This window comes from Opisthocomus hoazin, chromosome 21 (genome assembly GCF_030867145.1).
Source record: "Opisthocomus hoazin isolate bOpiHoa1 chromosome 21, bOpiHoa1.hap1, whole genome shotgun sequence".
NCBI classification, from domain to species: Eukaryota; Metazoa; Chordata; class Aves; order Opisthocomiformes; family Opisthocomidae; genus Opisthocomus; species Opisthocomus hoazin.
Genome location: NC_134434.1, coordinates 16,306,302 through 16,325,700, shown reverse-complemented (window position 1 = coordinate 16,325,700; position 19,399 = coordinate 16,306,302). Strand labels below are relative to the sequence as shown.

The 19,399-nt window shown below is 62.3% G+C and overlaps 1 protein-coding gene across 3 annotated transcripts in view; it reads right to left on the bottom strand.

The window, feature by feature from the left end:
- Positions 1 to 11,957: 11,957 nt before the first annotated feature.
- The window catches only part of MXRA7 (matrix remodeling associated 7), a 31,394-nt gene continuing 23,952 nt past the window's right edge, over positions 11,958 to 19,399 (bottom strand). For 2 of the 3 annotated variants that reach the window (XM_075440795.1, XM_075440794.1), the window contains one exon: positions 17,578 to 19,306. Coding sequence is in view for 2 of the 3 variants with exons in the window: in XM_075440794.1 (XP_075296909.1) it covers positions 19,267 to 19,306 (40 nt within the window). In the remaining variant the exon portion in view is untranslated. Of the gene's footprint in view, positions 14,383 to 17,577; positions 19,307 to 19,399 lie in introns of those variants that run through there. The other variant, XM_075440793.1, reaches the window with a different exon arrangement.

Below are 19,399 nucleotides of genomic sequence, written 5' to 3'. Positions count from 1 at the left end.
CCATGTGGGACGGCCGCGAGCACGCCTGGCTCCTGCCGCGGGACAGGAGGCGGCCGCATCCCTGGTTCCCTCGGGGGGACCAGCCCTCCTGCGTCGGGGCACAGTCCGTGGGCTGGCGGTGCTGGGCAGCCATGCTGGGGGATCCCGTCCCTGTGGGTCCCGTCCCCCCGCGGCTCCGTGGCCGCGCTGAATCCCTGACCCCTCCCTCCCTCCCTTCCTTCGCAGGAAAAGGCTGCAGGACAGGCCCAGCCTCTGCCCGTGAACCTGCTGCCCTTTGGCTCCTCTTCCCAGGAGGGCGGGGGGGGCCAGTCCCGCCCCGCCGAGCCCCCCCACCCCGATGTGGACAAGCAGCACGGGACTGGCTCAGAGCTGGGGCTGGAGGGAGCAGGGACACAGCCTGTGCCCAGGAGCAGCAAGGAGGCTCCAGGGCCACATCCTGGCTCCCTGGCGGTGCAAGCAGGGACACAGAGAGCGCCAGTGATCGCTGAGGAGAGAGGCGCTCGCTCGAAGGAGACAAAGCGTTCTGATGCCAGGGCCACCACCGCAGGGATGCAGCCAGTGCGCCCTGGCACGCGGACCAGCACCCCGCGGATGCAGCCAGTGCGCCCTGGCACGCGGACCAGCACCCCACGGATGCAGCCAGTGCGCCCTGGCACGCGGACCAGCACCCCGCGGATGCAGCCAGTGCGCCCTGGCACGCGGACCAGCACCCCGCGGATGCAGCCAGTGCGCCCTGGCACGCGGACCAGCACCCCATGGATGCAGCCAGTGCGCCCTGGCACGCGGACCAGCACCCCGCGGATGCAGCCAGTGCGCCCTGGCACGCGGACCAGCACCCCACGGATGCAGCCAGTGTGCCCTGGCACGCGGACCAGTACCCCACGGATGCAGCCAGTGCGCCCTGGCACGCGGACCAGCACCCCGCGGATGTAGCCAGTGCGCCCTGGCACGCGGACCAGCACCCCGCGGATGCAGCCAGTGCACCCTGGCACGCAGACCACCACCCGCAGATGCAGCCAGGGTCCCCTGGCACGCAGACCACCACCCCGCAGATGCAGCCAGGGTCCCCTGGCACGGAGACCACCACCCCCCAGATGCAGCCAGGGTCCCCTGGCACGCAGACCACCACCCCACAGATGCAGCCAGGGTCCCCTGGCACGCAGACCACCACCCCGCAGATGCAGCCAGGGTCCCCTGGCACGCAGATCACCACCCCACGGATGCAGCCAGGGTCCCCTGGCACGCAGACCACCACCCCGCGGATGCAGCCAGGGTCCCCTGGCACGCAGACCACCACCCCGCGGATGCAGCCAGGGTCCCCTGGCACGCAGACCACCACCCCGCGGATGCAGCCAGGGTCCCCTGGCACGCGGACCACCACCCCGCGGATGCAGCCAGTGCGCCCTGGCACGCGGACCACCACCCCGCGGATGCAGCCAGCACCTCCTGTGACCCGAGAACAAGGAGCAGGGTCCGGCACACGCAGCCCAGCCTTTGCAGGGCTGAGAACATCCGCACTGAAGCTGCCCCCGGTCGCTCTGTGCAGAGAGGAGGACGAGGACTGCTGCCGGCTGCCCGTCCGCTCCCTTCCCTCCCAGGCAGCCAGGTGCCCTGCAGGCAGAAAGGCTCCCAGCCTGCAGGGTAAGGGATGGAAGGGATCGTAAGAAACATCAAACAATAAAAAAGAAGATTTAATAATATTTGCTAGTTGTTGGTCATTTTTATTCTGACAGTCTGTATTCCTGCATACGCAGGGATCTCAGGATGTAACTATTCTGCTAATCCCTGTTTCTGCTAAGGAGTGCAGTGGATGAATGTAGATATCGTTATCACTTGAAGTCATTAGACAAAATAATTGAACGAAAAGCAAAGCGAGTCTTGGTCCTCAGCAAATAGTTGGGATAATTGTAGGAGAAGAGAGTCTCCTAAAGAATTCCACCCCAGACAGCTCGGCCTTGGGAGAGCACGTGCGCGCCAGGACCAGCCGGGGACGCGAGCAGACATTCGCATATGCTAATTAGTGCTCGGAAAAGTCATGACTATGCTAAGCATTTCTCCGCTAAACAATGAATATGTATCTTGGGATTGTGTTTAACCTGAAATCAAACGGTGTTTGGTGCCCACGTGTGGCCCGGGGTGCCCGGCCCCGTAATGAAGGATGCCTACGGAGCAGTGCACAGAGCACTGCTCGGGTATTACCGGGTCTTCGGATCGACTGGCACCCCAGATGGCTCCGACTCTGCTCGGCTGCGGGACCCGGGAAGCACAGGCTCTTGGGCGCCCTCGGGAGCTTTTTCCCAAAGGGGCTCCTCGCCTGATCTGGATCACCGCAGCAGCAGACAAGGACCATCCGTCCGTAAAGGGATTCTCCTGCTACTGATGGGGCTCGAGTCCCCACCAGGGACTCCCAGAAGTGGCAATCTGATGACGCAGGGAGAGCATACCGGGCTGCTAGCAACTCCAAGGGATACACGGGGTTCGGGTCCCCACCACTAACGGGGTTCGAGTCCCCACGGGACATGGTCTGAGCTGAGCTGGGGTATATGTATGCCATGATTCTGGAAACCGGCTATGATTCTGGTCAGCGATTCGGAGTGCCGTAACTCGAAGCTGGTCTTGTCTGACTGTGTGTGAGGCCTCTGTGTGAATGAGACGTACAAAGCAGTGTCAAGCGAAACAGGAGCTCTGATGCGCGGCTCTGCTCTCCCACGGGGGAAGCAGCCAGAGACAAACCAAGCGTAAGAAATGAGTGAGCGTTGATTTTAAACAATTATCACATTGTAGTTGTTATTTGTGGAGCGCTATTGGTGATAATTAGAATAGTAAGCTGTATTTGTCATAAGTGTTGTCAAAATGTTATAGTTGTGTCTGGTTGTTGTTAACAGTGGCGACTGTTGTAAGTCCCTGTCAGCTGTAATGTTGAGATTGATGCTGAACACTCGATGTGCCGTGTGCGTGCAGGCGTGGCTGTAACGGGGCGTGTGGTGTGCTTGGTGTCACAGGGGGTGTCACTGGGTGAGCTGGTTTCTGGGATCTGACGAGTTTCTCTGCTGGAAGGGACAGCTGCTGCGCTTCGCGCGGTGGCACGTTCCGCAGAGATTCCGTCCGGATGTGAACAAGGCGAGAGCAGATCCGGGCGATGCAGCAGGCGCTGGGCTGGGGGAGCTGCGCCGGGGACCCGGCAGGGAGCTGGGCCCTCGCCCCGCTCCTGGCCCTGCTCCCCGTCACCCTGCCACCCCTGCCCATGGCTGCTGGACCTGCCCCATAGATGCGGACCTGTCCCTTAAATGTGGAACCTACCACAGCCATGGGGCAGGTCCCATATCTATGGCGCAGGTCCCTCATCTGCGGGGCAGGTCCCGCATTCATGGGGCACGTCCTGCAGCCATGGGGCACTCAGGCCTTGCCCGCGGCTCCTTGTGTTCCGGCTGAGGCCTGGCAGCGTCTCTGCCGGGAGCGGCTGCGCTGTCTCGACTCTGGAGGTTCTCCAGCCCCACAGGACGAAGCCCTGGGAACCTGGCTGGGTCTCCCCGATGCTGCTTCGAGCTGGCGGTTGGAGCACGGACCCCCTCCGGTCCCTCCCACCCTGAGCTGTTCCATGGTTCTGCTCTTCTCATCCACTTTACCTCTCTCACCTCTGGCTTTCCTCAGGTCTCAGACTGATACAGAACAGGCTTGAAAGCTCGTTTTTGTAAAGCCCGGCCAGAGAAAAGCTGCGGTTTAATGGTTGTTGGTGACTGGGACGCACGGCCCGGCCAGAGAGAGGTGAATGTCTCTGCGCGAGGTCAAAACATCACGACGGCTCCTCAACGAGAAACGATAGAAACGGTGAGAGATTGCGGGTCTCTTGAAACACCGCGCACAGGCCCGTACGCGTTTGTAAAACAACCTGGAACTGCACAGTCGCTACTGGAACACACTCCTGGCGCTGCGGCCCCCAGCGTGCTGCACGAGCATGGCCGTCGCGACCCTGGGGCACGGTCTGCGCCGGCGGCATGGTCAGAGATCGTACAGGCGAAGCTGCTCCTGCATGTCTCCTTCAGACAGCTCTCCCAGCGCATCGCTTCTCTCCTTCAGGAGCCCGAGGATGGCGGCCAGCTGCTCCCGCCGCGCCCTGCTGAGAAGAAGAGGAGAGGTGGGAGCAGCCAGGCCCCGGGAAGCACCTTGAGCAGGTACACTGCGGTCAGACGCAGCCAGGAGCCAAGCGCCGGTCGTTTCCCGGCCTTCCCGGCTGCCGGAGATCTGCCCAGCAGACAGGAGAAGGAGATACCACTGGTTCTCCTTCCCCTGCCTTCCCACCCACCCAGCCGTCCCGGGCGTCTCGCTGCCGCTCTGGAAATACGGAGCTAAACCAGACGGCTTCAGCCGGAGCTGTGGAGCTCTGGAGGGCTGGCCTGCGCTCCGAGCTTCGAGTTAACTCCACACAGGGGATTTCACAAGACCGACACCTCCCCGTTTAGCCGACCCCATAACGAAGCTGCGCTGGGCTCCCCCAGCACAGCGTCCTCTCGCTCTGTGAGGAGAGCGCGCAGGCGCAGCGTCGCTCAGGAACAGCGGCTCCATTTTCAGTGCAGACCCCGGCTCAGGACTGGGGCCAGGCCGCCCGCCAGCGCGGACAGGACTGCGATCAGCCCCCGGAAGGGAAACTCGCAGCCAGGAGCTGGCTTTGATCTGAGAGCGCGTCTGCCGCAGCCAGCTGGGCTCGCGCAGCAAGGAGGCGACCCCTGCGTGGGCAGGGGCTGGCCGGCGGGCGTCCAGCTCCGGTCTCCGTCCCTGGAAACTCCGATCGCAGGTGATCAACCCCCTTCTCCCCAGGACAGATGATCTCCTGGTTTTTCCCCAGCCTGAAGCAGTTAACCGTTGTTTTGTGTCCTGCAGCACAAGGATTTGTACCTGTTGCAGGGCTTGATTTGAGGAAGCTTTGCAGGAGGGCTTACACTGGTCACCCACCGACTGGCCATCGCTCCGGGTACGGACGGGTGGGCGGCGCAGGAGGGTCATTCGTTTGCATGTGGCTCGTGGAGAGAAGCCGATTTCTGCAAAGTTCTCTTTTAGAGCCAAGCGAACGCGCAGCTTGGCTGCGGCCGGGGCTGGCTGCAGGGCTGCGGGGCTGTGGGCTGGCTCGTCCCATCGCCGGGCTCCTGCCTGGTCGGGATCACAGCACGGCCGAGCACACCCCACACTTGGCTCTCCTGGGTGAAACTGAACGACCGACCGAGGGGCTGTGTACCAGGGGAAGGCCGTTTCTGTCACTGTGGGGACCGTTCTGCCCCGGTGTCACTGACCGTGGTCCCAGAGTCCAGTGGCCGCCCCGACGCCGTGTCCTGGGCACTTCAACAAGAGTCCGGGAAATGCAGAGCCGGGGGGGCCCCAGCGGCTCCGTGCCCCGGGGGCCATGATCCGGGGTGCCGACAGCGGCCTCCATTCGTTTCACCTCGAAAATCCGTGCGTTTCTGGGGGAGCCCCTGCTTCCGACGCCCTGGCCCAGACACCCCCCCCTTCCCCAGTTCCCTCCCTCTGCCAAGCCAGTCTGATCTCTGGCTGTCCGGTGCCCCACAGCTTCCTTCTCTCCAAACTGGAGAGACGGGGATTGGAGGGACGGACCACTCGGTGGGTAAGGAATTGCCTGGGTGGTGGCACTCTGAGACCTGTGGCCAAGGGCTCGATGTCCCAGTGGAGACCCGTGACGAGTGGCGTTCCTCAGGGGTCGGTGCTGGCACCGGCGCTCTTTAACATCTTTGTCAGTGACGTGGGTTTGCGTGGTGAGGTTTGGGTAGCGGGGGGGGCTATAGAGGTGGCTTCTGTGAGGAGCTGCGAGGAGCTTCCCCCCATCTGATAGAGCCAATGCCAGCCGGCTCTGAGACAGACCCGCCACTGGCCAAGGCCAAGCCCACCAGCGACGGTGGCAGCGCCTCTGGGATAACACATTTCAGAAGCGGAAAACACCTGCGGTGAGGCAGCAGTCGAGAGAGAGGAGCGAGATGATGGGAGAGAAAGCACCCTGCAGACACCAAGGCCAGTGAAGGAGGAGGGGGAGGAGGTGCTCCAGATGCCGGAGCAGAGATTCTTCTGCAGCCCGTGAAGAAGACCATGGTGAGGCAGGCTGTCTCTGCAGCCCATGGAGGTCCACGGTGGAGCAGATGTCCACCTGCAGCCCGTGGAAGGGACCCCAGGCCGGAGCAGGTGGATGCCTGAAGGAGGCTGTGACCCGGTGGGAAGCCCGTGCTGGAGCAGGCTCCTGCCAAGACCTGTGGATCTATGGAGAGAAAGAGGCCCACGCTGGAGCAGGTTTGCTGACAGGGCTTGTGACCCCATGGGGGACCCACGCTGGAGCAGCCTGTTCCTGAAGGACGGCACCCCATGGAAGGGACTGACGGTGGGGCAGTTCATGAAGAGCCACAGCCCGTGGGAAGGACTCATGTTGGGAAGGTCGTGGAGAGCTGTCTCCCGTGAGAGGACCTCATGCTGGAGTTGGGGAAGAGTGTGAGGAGTCCTCCCCCTGAGGAAGGAAGGAGCGGCAGAGACGAGGAGTGATGAACTGACCACAGCCCCCTTTGCCCGTCCCCCTGCGCTGCTCGGGGGGAGGAGGTAGAAAACCGGGAGTGAAGTTGAGCCTGGGAAGAAGGGAGGGGTGGGGAGGTGGTTTAAGATGTCGTTTTGTTTCTCATGATCCTACTCTGATTTGGTTGGTGATAAATTAAACTTTTTTTTTCCCTCCCCAAGTTCAGTCTGTTTTTCCTGTGACGGTAACTGGTGAGTGATCTCTCCCTGCCCTTCTCTCGACCCGTGAGCCTTTCATCGTATTTTCTCTCCACTGTCCGGTTGAGGAGGGGGAGTGACAGAGCAGCTTTAGTGGGCACCTGGGATTTATCCAGGCTAAACCAGAACAGTCCGTGACGTGGACAGTGGGACTGAGTGCACCCTCAGCAAGTCAGGAGGTGACACCAAGCCGAGGGGTGCGTTCGGCACGCTGGAGGGAAGGGATCCCGTCCAGAGGGCCCTGGGCAGGCTGGAGAGGTGGTCCTGTGCGTACCTGGTGAGGTTGAAGAAGGCCAAGGGCAAGGTCCTGCGCATGGGTCGGGGCAGTCCCAAGCCCAGATCCAGGCTGGGTGGAGAATGGAGTGAGAGCAGCAATGCCGAGGACTTGGGGCTTGGGGCTGCTCAGCCTGGGGAAGAGAAGGCTGCGGGGACACCTTCGAGCAGCTGCCAGTGGCTGGAGGGGCTGCCAGAGAGCTGGAGAGGGACTTTTTACAGGGGCGTGGAGTGATAGGACAAGGGGTGGTGGCTGCAAGGTGACAGAGGGCACAGTGAGATGAGACAGGAGACCCTTTTTTTAATCGGTATTACTGGTGTCACTCCTGGTTTCCTTCGCTGTTCTGTGACACGGTCCTTGTCCCGACCCAGGAGTGGGCTGGGGCCGGTGCAGCTGGGACGCAGCAGCTGCCCGAGCTGGCCCAGCCTGGGCCTGGCTTGCCCTCACAGCAGCGTGGAAGCTCAGCGTTTTGCCTTCTGCCCCAAGAGCCTCCCCTCGCCGTTGCTGTAGCTGTAGCGCTGCGCCGACGCGGCCCCGGGCTGTGGTCGGGCTCTGGCAGCGTTTCCTGCCCGTGGCGAGGGCTGTCGAGAAAGCTTGCCCAGTCCCTGCGGGTCGCTGGAGAGCTGCGGAGCCTGCAGCTCTGCCGGTTCCTGGAGCCGAGGCGTCAGCCCGGCTTTTTACGATGGCGTGACCGGCTGGGTAGATGAGGGCAGAGGCGTGGATGTTGTCTACCTCGGCCTCAGCAAGGCTTTCGGCACTGTCTCCCAGAACATCCTCCTAGGGAAGCTCAGGAAGTGTGGGCTGGAGGAGTGGTCGGTGAGGTGGCTTGAGAACTGGCTGAACGGCAGAGCTCCGAGGGTTGGCATCAGCAGCGCTGAGTCTGGTTGGATGCCGGTAAGTAGTGGTGTCCCCCAGGGGCCAGTACTGGGCCCAGCCTTGTTTAACTCCTTCATCAATGACCTGGATGAAGAGTTAGAGTGCACCCTCAGCCAGTTTGCTGATGACACCAAACTGGGAGGTGTGGTGGATGCACTGACAGGCTGTGCTGCCATTCAGCGTGACGTGGCCAGGCTGGAGAGTTGGGCAGAGAGGAACCTGATGAGGTTCAACAAGGGCAAGGGCAGGGTCCTGCCCCTGGGGAGGAACAACCCCAGGCACCAGTACAGGCTGGGGCGGACCTGCTGCAGAGCAGCTCTGCGGAGAGGGACTGGGAGTGCTGGGGGACGACAGGGTGACCATGAGCCAGCAGCGTGCCCTGGGTGCCAAGAAGGCCAATGGGATCCTGGGGTGCATGAGGAGGAGTGTGGGCAGCAGGGCGAGGGAGGTTCTCCTGCCCCTCTGCTCTGCCCTGGGAAGGCCCCATCTGCAGTGCTGTGTCCAGTGCTGGGCTCCCCAGGTCAAGAAAGATGAGGAGCTGCTGGATAGAGTCCAGCGGAGGGCTACGAGGATGAGGAGGGGACTGGAGCATCTCTCCTATGAGGAGAGGCTGAGGGAGCTGGACTTGTTCAGCCTGGAGAAGAGAAGGCTGAGAGGGGACCTTAGAAATGCCTCTAAATATCTGCAGGGTGGGGGTCAGGAGGACGGGGCCAGACTCTTTCCAGTGGTGCCCAGCGACAGGACAAGGGGCAATGGGCACAAACTGAAGCAGAGGAAGCTCCAGCTGAACCCGAGGAAGAACTTCTTCCCTCTGAGGGTGCCGGAGCCCTGGCCCAGGCTGCCCAGGGAGGCTGTGGAGTCTCCTTCTCTGGAGATATTCCAGACCCGCCTGGCCGCGGTGCTGTGCAGCCTGCTCTGGGTGACCCTGCTTGGGCAGGGGGTTGGGCTGGGGGACCCACAGAGGGCCCTGCCAACCCCCAACATTCTGGGATTCTGTGATTCTGTGTGGCAGGGACCCGGGGCGGGGCCCGCCGTCTCCGCGGACACGGCTTCGTCGCTGGCAGCGGGAGACGCCCCATTGTCCCCTGTGCCCCGTCACCCCCCGGGCCGGTCAGTCTCTGCGGAGAGGAGGAGGAGGAAGGCTGCGTGATGCCAGGCTCCCTGCCCAGCCAGGTGCCCTCCAGGCAGAAAGGCTTGCGGCCCCCCAGGGCAGGCTCCGTCTGCTCCGGCAGAGCAGCAGCCATGGCCTCGCACAGCCTGGCCCAGCTGCTGGATGAGGCCTCCTCCTCGGTCGTGCGGAGCATCTTCCCGGGGCTGCACGGGCTGCTGCACGCCATGGTCAAGCAGCTGCAGGATTGCGCCAGTGGCTCCCAGGTTTCCTCCCTGGCCGCCAACGTGGAGCGCGTGGAGGCGGCGATGGCAGCCAAGGAGAGCGGCATCTCCAAGGTAGAGGCTCTGGCCGGTGCCCTGGGGGCTGCCGCGCCAGACCCCCCCTCCCCCGGGCTCCGCGCACGGCAGGGTGGAGGTCCCGGTCCCCAGGGACCCTGCCCTGGGGCTCACCCCCGCCCCCCCCTCTCCCAGGCCGTGGCTCTCTCCCAGGATCTCCTCGAGGAGATCGGTGGGATGAAGGCGGCGCAGTCCCGCGTGCAAGAGGACGTCCGGACGATGAGGGAGCAGATCCGGACGATGCAGGATGAAAACCGGACGATGCGAGAGCGCATGAGGAGGACGCAGGATGAAAAGCGGACGATGCGAGAGCGGATCCGCATGATTGAGGACGCGCTTGGCTCGGTGAGCTGCCGCCGGTGCCCCCGGGAGGGAGCTGAGCCCTCGTCCCCCTCCCTGCCCCTCTCCCCGTCGCCCTGCCACCCCAGCTCCTGCCCCGCGGCCATCGGCGTCTCCCAGCGCGAAGGACACGAGGAGGCAAGAGTGGGAAGGGTGTCCCGAGGTGGGGAGCAGGGCAGCTCAGAGCTGCCCAGCGTCTTGTGCCCAAGGTCATTTGCGGATGCTCCTTTTCAATCGCTCCCTGCCATCCGGACTGGCGTCCCTCTCGGCGCCAGCTCCAGAGGAACAGGCAGGATGCTGCCGGCCGGCTGCCGGGCCTCCGCGACCAGGCGGCGTTGGACGGCCATGTGGGACGGCCGCGAGCACGCCTGGCTCCTGCCGCGGGACAGGAGGCGGCCGCGTCCCCGGCTCCCTCGGGGGGACCAGCCCTCCTGCGTCGGGGCACGGTCCGTGGGCTGGCGGTGCTGGGCAGCCATGCTGGGGGATCCCGTCCCTGTGGGTCCCGTCCCCCCGCGGCTCCGTGGCCGCGCTGAATCCCTGACCCCTCCCTCCCTCCCTTCCTTCGCAGGAAAAGGCTGCAGGACAGGCCCAGCCTCTGCCCGTGAACCTGCTGCCCTTTGGCTCCTCTTCCCAGGAGGGCAGGGGGGGCCAGTCCCGCCCCGCCGAGCCCCCCCACCCCGATGTGGACAAGCAGCACGGGACTGGCTCAGAGCTGGGGCTGGAGGGAGCAGGGACACAGCCTGTGCCCAGGAGCAGCAAGGAGGCTCCAGGGCCACATCCTGGCTCCCTGGCGGTGCAAGCAGGGACACAGAGAGCGCCAGTGATCGCTGAGGAGAGAGGCGCTCGCTCGAAGGAGACAAAGCGTTCTGATGCCAGGGCCACCACCGCAGGGATGCAGCCAGTGCGCCCTGGCACGCGGACCAGCACCCCGCGGATGCAGCCAGTGCGCCCTGGCACGCGGACCAGCACCGCAGGGATGCAGCCAGTGTGCCCTGGCACGCGGACCAGCACCCCGCGGATGCAGCCAGTGCGCCCTGGCACGCGGACCAGCACCCCGCGGATGCAGCCAGTGCGCCCTGCAACGCGGACCAGCACCCCGCGGATGCAGCCAGTGCGCCCTGGCACGCGGACCAGCACCCCGCGGATGCAGCCAGTGCACCCTGGCACGCGGACCAGCACCCCGCGGATGCAGCCAGTGTGCCCTGGCACGCGGACCAGCACCCCGCGGATGCAGCCAGGGTCCCCTGGCACGCAGACCACCACCCTCCAGATGCAGCCAGGGTCCCCTGGCACGCAGACCACCACCCCGCGGATGCAGCCAGGGTCCCCTGGCACGCAGACCACCACCCCGCGGATGCAGCCAGGGTCCCCTGGCACGCAGACCACCACCCCGCGGATGCAGCCAGGGTCCCCTGGCACGCAGACCACCACCCCGCGGATGCAGCCAGGGTCCCCTGGCACGCAGACCACCACCCCGCGGATGCAGCCAGGGTCCCCTGGCACGCAGACCACCACCCCGCGGATGCAGCCAGGGTCCCCTGGCACGCAGACCACCACCCCGCGGATGCAGCCAGGGTCCCCTGGCACGCAGACCACCACCCCGCGGATGCAGCCAGGGTCCCCTGGCACGCAGACCACCACCCCGCGGGTGCAGCCAGTGCGCCCTGGCACGCGGACCACCACCCCGCGGATGCAGCCAGTGCGCCCTGGCACGCGGACCACCACCCCGCGGATGCAGCCAGGGTCCCCTGGCACGCAGACCACCACCCCGCGGATGCAGCCAGGGTCCCCTGGCATGCAGACCACCACCCCGCGGATGCAGCCAGTGCGCCCTGGCACGCGGACCACCACCCCGCGGATGCAGCCAGGGTCCCCTGGCACGCGGACCACCACCCCGCGGATGCAGCCAGGGTCCCCTGGCATGCAGACCACCACCCCGCGGATGCAGCCAGTGCGCCCTGGCACGCGGACCACCACCCCGCGGATGCAGCCAGCACCTCCTGTGACCTGAGAACAAGGAGCAGGGTCCGGCACACGCAGCCCAGCCTTTGCAGGGCTGAGAACATCCGCACTGAAGCTGCCCCCGGTCGCTCTCTGCAGAGAGGAGGACGAGGACTGCTGCCGGCTGCCCGTCCGCTCCCTTCCCTCCCAGGCAGCCAGGTGCCCTGCAGGCAGAAAGGCTCCCAGCCTGCAGGGTAAGGGATGGAAGGGATCGTAAGAAACATCAAACAATAAAAAAGAAGATTTAATAATATTTGCTAGTTGTTGGTCATTTTTATTCTGACAGTCTGTATTCCTGCATACGCAGGGATCTCAGGATGTAACTATTCTGCTAATCCCTGTTTCTGCTAAGGAGTGCAGTGGATGAATGTAGATATCGTTATCACTTGAAGTCATTAGACAAAATAATTGAACGAAAAGCAAAGCGAGTCTTGGTCCTCAGCAAATAGTTGGGATAATTGTAGGAGAAGAGAGTCTCCTAAAGAATTCCACCCCAGACAGCTCGGCCTTGGGAGAGCACGTGCGCGCCAGGACCAGCCGGGGACGCGAGCAGACATTCGCATATGCTAATTAGTGCTCGGAAAAGTCATGACTATGCTAAGCATTTCTCCGCTAAACAATGAATATGTATCTTGGGATTGTGTTTAACCTGAAATCAAACGGTGTTTGGTGCCCACGTGTGGCCCGGGGTGCCCGGCCCCGTAATGAAGGATGCCTACGGAGCAGTGCACAGAGCACTGCTCGGGTATTACCGGGTCTTCGGATCGACTGGCACCCCAGATGGCTCCGACTCTGCTCGGCTGCGGGACCCGGGAAGCACAGGCTCTTGGGCGCCCTCGGGAGCTTTTTCCCAAAGGGGCTCCTCGCCTGATCTGGATCACCGCAGCAGCAGACAAGGACCATCCGTCCGTAAAGGGATTCTCCTGCTACTGATGGGGTTCGAGTCCCCACCAGGGACTCCCAGAAGTGGCAATCTGATGACGCAGGGAGAGCATACCGGGCTGCTAGCAACTCCAAGGGATACACGGGGTTCGGGTCCCCACCACTAACGGGGTTCGAGTCCCCACGGGACATGGTCTGAGCTGAGCTGGGGTATATGTATGCCATGATTCTGGAAACCGGCTATGATTCTGGTCAGCGATTCGGAGTGCCGTAACTCGAAGCTGGTCTTGTCTGACTGTGTGTGAGGCCTCTGTGTGAATGAGACGTACAAAGCAGTGTCAAGCGAAACAGGAGCTCTGATGCGCGGCTCTGCTCTCCCACGGGGGAAGCAGCCGGAGACAAACCAAGCGTAAGAAATGAGTGAGCGTTGATTTTAAACAATTATCACATTGTAGTTGTTATTTGTGGAGCGCTATTGGTGAGAATTAGAATAGTAAGCTGTATTTGTCATAAGTGTTGTCAAAATGTTATAGTTGTGTCTGGTTGTTGTTAACAGTGGCGACTGTTGTAAGTCCCTGTCAGCTGTAATGTTGAGATTGATGCTGAACACTCGGTGTGCCGTGTGCGTGCAGGCGTGGCTGTAACGGGGCGTGTGGTGTGCTTGGTGTCACAGGGGGTGTCACTGGGTGAGCTGGTTTCTGGGATCTGACGAGTTTCTCTGCTGGAAGGGACGGCTGCTGCGCTTCGCGCGGCGGGACGTTCCGCAGAGATTCCGTCCGGATGTGAACAAGGCGAGAGCAGATCCGGGCGATGCAGCAGGCGCTGGGCTGGGGGAGCTGCGCCGGGGACCCGGCAGGGAGCTGGGCCCTCGCCCCGCTCCCGGCCCTGCTCCCCGTCACCCTGCCACCCCTGCCCATGGCTGCTGGACCTGCCCCATAGATGCGGACCTGTCCCTTAAATGTGGAACCTACCACAGCCATGGGGCAGGTCCCATATCTATGGCGCAGGTCCCTCATCTGCGGGGCAGGTCCCGCATTCATGGGGCACGTCCTGCAGCCATGGGGCACGTCCTGCAGCCACGGGGCACTCAGGCCTTGCCCGCGGCTCCTTGTGTTCCGGCTGAGGCCTGGCAGCGTCTCTGCCGGGAGCGGCTGCGCTGTCTCGACTCTGGAGGTTCTCCAGCCCCACAGGACGAAGCCCTGGGAACCTGGCTGGGTCTCCCCGATGCTGCTTCGAGCTGGCGGTTGGAGCACGGACCCCCTCCGGTCCCTCCCACCCTGAGCTGTTCCATGGTTCTGCTCTTCTCATCCACTTTACCTCTCTCACCTCTGGCTTTCCTCAGGTCTCAGACTGATACAGAACAGGCTTGAAAGCTCGTTTTTGTAAAGCCCGGCCAGAGAAAAGCTGCGGTTTAATGGTTGTTGGTGACTGGGACGCACGGCCCGGCCAGAGAGAGGTGAATGTCTCTGCGCGAGGTCAAAACATCACGACGGCTCCTCAACGAGAAACGATAGAAACGGTGAGAGATTGCGGGTCTCTTGAAACACCGCGCACAGGCCCGTACGCGTTTGTAAAACAACCTGGAACTGCACAGTCGCTACTGGAACACACTCCTGGCGCTGCGGCCCCCAGCGTGCTGCACGAGCATGGCCGTCGCGACCCTGGGGCACGGTCTGCGCCGGCGGCATGGTCAGAGATCGTACAGGCGAAGCTGCTCCTGCATGTCTCCTTCAGACAGCTCTCCCAGCGCATCGCTTCTCTCCTTCAGGAGCCCGAGGATGGCGGCCAGCTGCTCCCGCCGCGCCCTGCCGAGAAGAAGAGGAGAGGTGGGAGCAGCCAGGCCCCGGGAAGCACCTTGAGCAGGGACACTGCGGTCAGACGCAGCCAGGAGCCAAGCGCCGGTCGTTTCCCGGCCTTCCCGGCTGCCGGAGATCTGCCCAGCAGACAGGAGAAGGAGATACCACTGGTTCTCCTTCCCCTACCTTCCCACCCACCCAGCCGTTCCGGGCGTCTCGCTGCCGCTCTGGAAATACGGAGCTAAACCAGACGGCTTCAGCCGGAGCTGTGGAGCTCTGGAGGGCTGGCCTGCGCTCCGAGCTTCGAGTTAACTCCACACAGGGGATTTCACAAGACCGACACCTCCCCGTTTAGCCGACCCCATAACGAAGCTGCGCTGGGCTCCCCCAGCACAGCGTCCTCTCGCTCTGTGAGGAGAGCGCGCAGGCGCAGCGTCGCTCAGGAACAGCGGCTCCATTTTCAGTGCAGACCCCGGCTCAGGACTGGGGCCAGGTCGCCCGCCAGCGCGGACAGGACTGCGATCAGCCCCCGGAAGGGAAACTCGCAGCCAGGAGCTGGCTTTGATCTGAGAGCGCGTCTGCCGCAGCCAGCTGGGCTCGCGCAGCAAGGAGGCGACCCCTGCGTGGGCAGGGGCTGGCCGGCGGGCGTCCAGCTCCGGTCTCTGTCCCTGGAAACTCCGATCGCAGGTGATCAACCCCCTTCTCCCCAGGACAGATGATCTCCTGGTTTTTCCCCAGCCTGAAGCAGTTAACCGTTGTTTTGTGTCCTGCAGCACAAGGATTTGTACCTGTTGCAGGGCTTGATTTGAGGAAGCTTTACAGGAGGGCTTACACTGGTCACCCACCGACTGGCCATCGCTCCGGGTACGGACGGGTGGGCGGCGCAGGAGGGTCATTCGTTTGCATGTGGCTCGTGGAGAGAAGCCGATTTCTGCAAAGTTCTCTTTTAGAGCCAAGCGAACGCGCAGCTTGGCTGCGGCCGGGGCTGGCTGCAGGGCTGCGGGGCTGTGGGCTGGCTCGTCCCATTGCCGGGCTCCTGCCTGGTCGGGATCACAGCACGGCCGAGCACACCCCACACTTGGCTCTCCTGGGTGAGACTGAACGACCGACCGAGGGGCTGTGTACCAGGGGAAGGCCGTTTCTGTCACTGTGGGGACCGTTCTGCCCCGGTGTCACTGACCGTGGTCCCAGAGTCCAGTGGCCGCCCCGACCACAGATCTGCCGCCATCCTGGCTCCCCCTGCTTGCTCAGCATCTTCAGACCCCCCTGGGCTCGAAGCACAGCCTCTGGCTTCAACTTCCACATGGTCACCCCACCAGGAGTCCTCTGTCCCCACCACGGCTGGCTTTCTGCACAGGTCATTAATACACAGTAATTAACCCATTTAACCACGCACCGTTCGTTAACCTGGCGCAGCCTTCCCGCGAGCCCCGCGTGGAGCAGCCGCCGGCTGTGCCGGTGCAGGAGGGGCAGAAACGGCTGCGGACAGGCAGAGCTGGGACATGAGCTTGGCTTGGGAGAGGAGAGGAGAGGAGAGGAGAGGAGAGGAGAGGAGAGGAGAGGAGAGGAGAGGAGAGGAGAGGAGAGGAGAGGAGAGGAGAGGAGAGGAGAGGAGAGGAGAGGAGAGGAGAGGAGAGGAGAGGAGAGGAGAGGAGAGGAGAGGAGAGGAGAGGAGAGGAGAGGAGAGGAGAGGAGAGGACGGCGTCCCCGCGGTGTCACCGCACCAGGCACAGCGTCAGCGGCCGGAGACCGGGCGAGTGGAGCAGCCTGCGCCTGCCGCGCTCTGCGAGCGGGCCCCGCGTCTCCCTGCTCCCGGGCTCAGCCCCGCAGCCCCAGGACCACGCGCCGTCCTCCCAGCACCACGGCTGCGCAGGGAACAGTGGGTCCCAGCAGAGGAAAGCTCGCATGCCAGCTCTTTGCTGTGGCTATTAAAATGCCGTTGTCCAAGGCCAAACATCTCCTGATAACGATGCGGGATCTTTCGGTTAGGAAAGCTCTGGCTGTGCCATGATCTGTCTGCCTCTTCTGTAATTCTCTGTGCTCTCATGAACAGCACCCAGCCGCCCTTTCCCGACGAGTGGAGGGGAAGCGCAGTTGTTAACGATCGATAGTTTATTATTTCAGATCGTCGCTGGGCACCAGAGGACTCATCTCCAGTCTGACGTGGAGAAATTCAATGCACAGCGTGGCCTCAGGCATCTGAATGGCAGCCGGGCCGGGAGCGCTCCACGCTGCTCCGCATCCCTTGCTCCTCATTCCACAGACACCAGCGCTGCTGAAACCCCCCAACAGCCCATTTCCGTCTCTCCGGAACTCCAAAGTCAAGGTCACAGACAGCTTTCACTCTGGTTTTTCTAAGTGCAACATCAATGCATTTGGCTCTCCCCTCAACTTCAAACACGACGACTGCGCATTTGGAAAGCAGAAATAAAACGGAGCTGTTGCTGCTGTGACTCCTCCGCGCGACACCCTCTGCAGCAAAGGGAGAGCAAAGTGAAGACAAAGAGAGAACAGAGCTTGGGAAGGGAGAGCGAGGCATCGAAAACACGCAACTGCTGTCAGAAAGGAGCTTTTCCAATCAAAGCGACCTCATACAGCAGCCTCGTGGTGCTCTGCGTCGTGTTTCTTCTGATGATTTCGGAACAAACCCAGCCCGCTCACAAGTCAAATCATCCTCTTCAAGAGGTCTGACAGGATTTTACTTATTGCTGACAACATCGATTAATTAAGGATTTTCAGAGCAGCCTGATTCTTCCTGATAGGCAACTGCATTCGCACCCTTCACTCCCTCCGGCTCTCTTCAGACGTTCCAGTCCAAGAATTTCACCACGAACTGGGGGTCTGGGGCAGGGAGCCCGTCGGTACACTAACAGAGATCTCCGTCTCAGGAACTGCCGGGCGTCCGCGCTCCCGGCAGCCGCTATCCCGGGCAGGACCCTGCGCTGGGAGCGTCGCGACTGCTCCGTGGCCAAACCGGACCGGGACCCTGCGGCAGCACGGCGCTGCGCCCGCAGAGCGGAGGGAAAACCCCTGCCTTCTGCCACTGCTCTGACTATTGTGCAGGAAACCAGTGGAACCATTTACAGGGTGAAAGGCGCGGGAGGACAGGACGTGCCTCTGACCTAAAATCCAGATTTCCAACAGAAATCCCTTGAGGAAGCAGCTGCGAGCTGCCAGGGGCAGGGAGAACGAGCACAAACCAAATGAACTATTCAAAGGTTTATTGGACCAAAGAAAGGCAGTTTTTACAGATTCAAGCCGCTAGAATTACAGTCCTTCGTGTAAGATACAAACCAAACAAACCAAAGTGAAAAAGACCCAGCCAGCCATCGGCGTTGCAGAAGCCGCCCAACTCGCTGCCACCAGCAGCCATCCGGACTCAGCTACAGGCTTTGCTCGGTGCAAGCGCTGCCGTGTAACCTAAACACAAGGTGTGTAAGGCATTCTTTGCATAGTTGGGCGCTGGGGACGCCGAGCCGGCCAGCACCGCGGGGAGACGGCGGCCGCACCAGCGGGGCGGTGAAGCGGAGGGTCCAGACGTGCCCAAATTCATACGCGAAGCACTGAGCGCGCTGGCAGTCGTCGGCTGGGAAGGGGCAGCCCGGCCTCCTCCGAAGCCGAAGCCTCTTTGAACCAGCCCTTTCATGAGGGGTTTGCCAACCCCAGGCGTGGGAAAGGACAACTGTGTGCACGGGTTCAAGCACTGTCTGCATAGGAATTAAAAAGGGGGGGGGAAAGCATGGCCTGTTGGGTTTCTGATATGCTCGCGGCGTTGGCCAAGAGGCTGTTGTCCTGCAGCGGGAGAAAAACGGTGAAGGACACGTCCCCACCCAGCCTGGTGTTCCTACAACCTCGCTAGAGGCCACAGGCTCTCCTCCCGCTCTCGTGAACCAGCTGGGTTTGGGTTGAAACCCGCTCTGTCTGCAGCATCACGCGCCTGGCTGAACCCATCTTCTGCCTGTGACGGAGCTGAGGAGCAGCGCCCAGCTCTGGCTCCGGCGGACGCGCCGCAGGGCTCGCAAGAGAAGAGGGCACTGGACCAGCGAGCAGGCAGAGGAAGGGGGACGGTGGCTCTTCCAGGACCCCCCCCCATCTCATCCTGGGCCGGGGAGAAGCCCTGGTGCCACAGCTGCCTCCTCGGGTCTCTGCTCTTGGGAACCGGGGTAGGGAAAAGCGAGAATCCGGATATGAACAACAGCCAAAGCGTGGTCTCCTAAACCTCCACCACACGCAGAACGGCTAAACCATCAATCTTCATCACTTCTCGAGTCTCTCTGTCTACCTACAGCATCAGCTCTCCACTAAAATAACTACAGAAGCAAGGTTTGAGTTGGTCCAGCTACCACCCGCCGTCCCCCTCTTGGACCCCACTTGGCCCCTCACCCCTCAGAAGAAAGCTGCGTCTCACAGCGTCTGGAGTCAGAGGCAGGTCCCACCCCGGCACAGAGAGGAGTCTGGCCCCGGGAGGAAGCAGCTTGGTGGGCTGGAAGAAGGTCCAGGCTGGTCTGGGGGAAGAGCCGTGGTCTGCCCACCCCAGGAAAGGAACAAGACAGATTCCATGGCAGGTCTAACGCACGGTAATGAACACAACTAATAACTCGCTGCATACTGAGTGTCCAATCTGGGTTCTGTCTGGGGGAGAGGGAGCAAGGATCATCTCCTAGGACACCCCGGTCCCCCAAACACAACTCAAGTCGCTGCTTGGGCCCAGCCCCAGCCCGTGGAGCCCCACAGCAGGAGCTCCTCAGACCTGACACCAGAGGAGTTTTTGAAGAACTCAACTTCAGAGAAAGAGGGGATCCCAGCTTTTGAGGGTTTATGGATTTCTCTTATGGGTGCATTTGGTTGGTTTTGGAATTTCTCTCAAGCCTTTAAAGAAGCCAAGGGATGCCTTTAGGAGGAGGCTAGGGACAACTTCATATCATCTTCAGTTCTGCAAAGAGAAACAGGGAGAGAAGAGAAATAATTTCAGTCCTTTCACCCCTCATCTTGGTTCATTATTGTTCACACAAATGAGCAGGGAGAA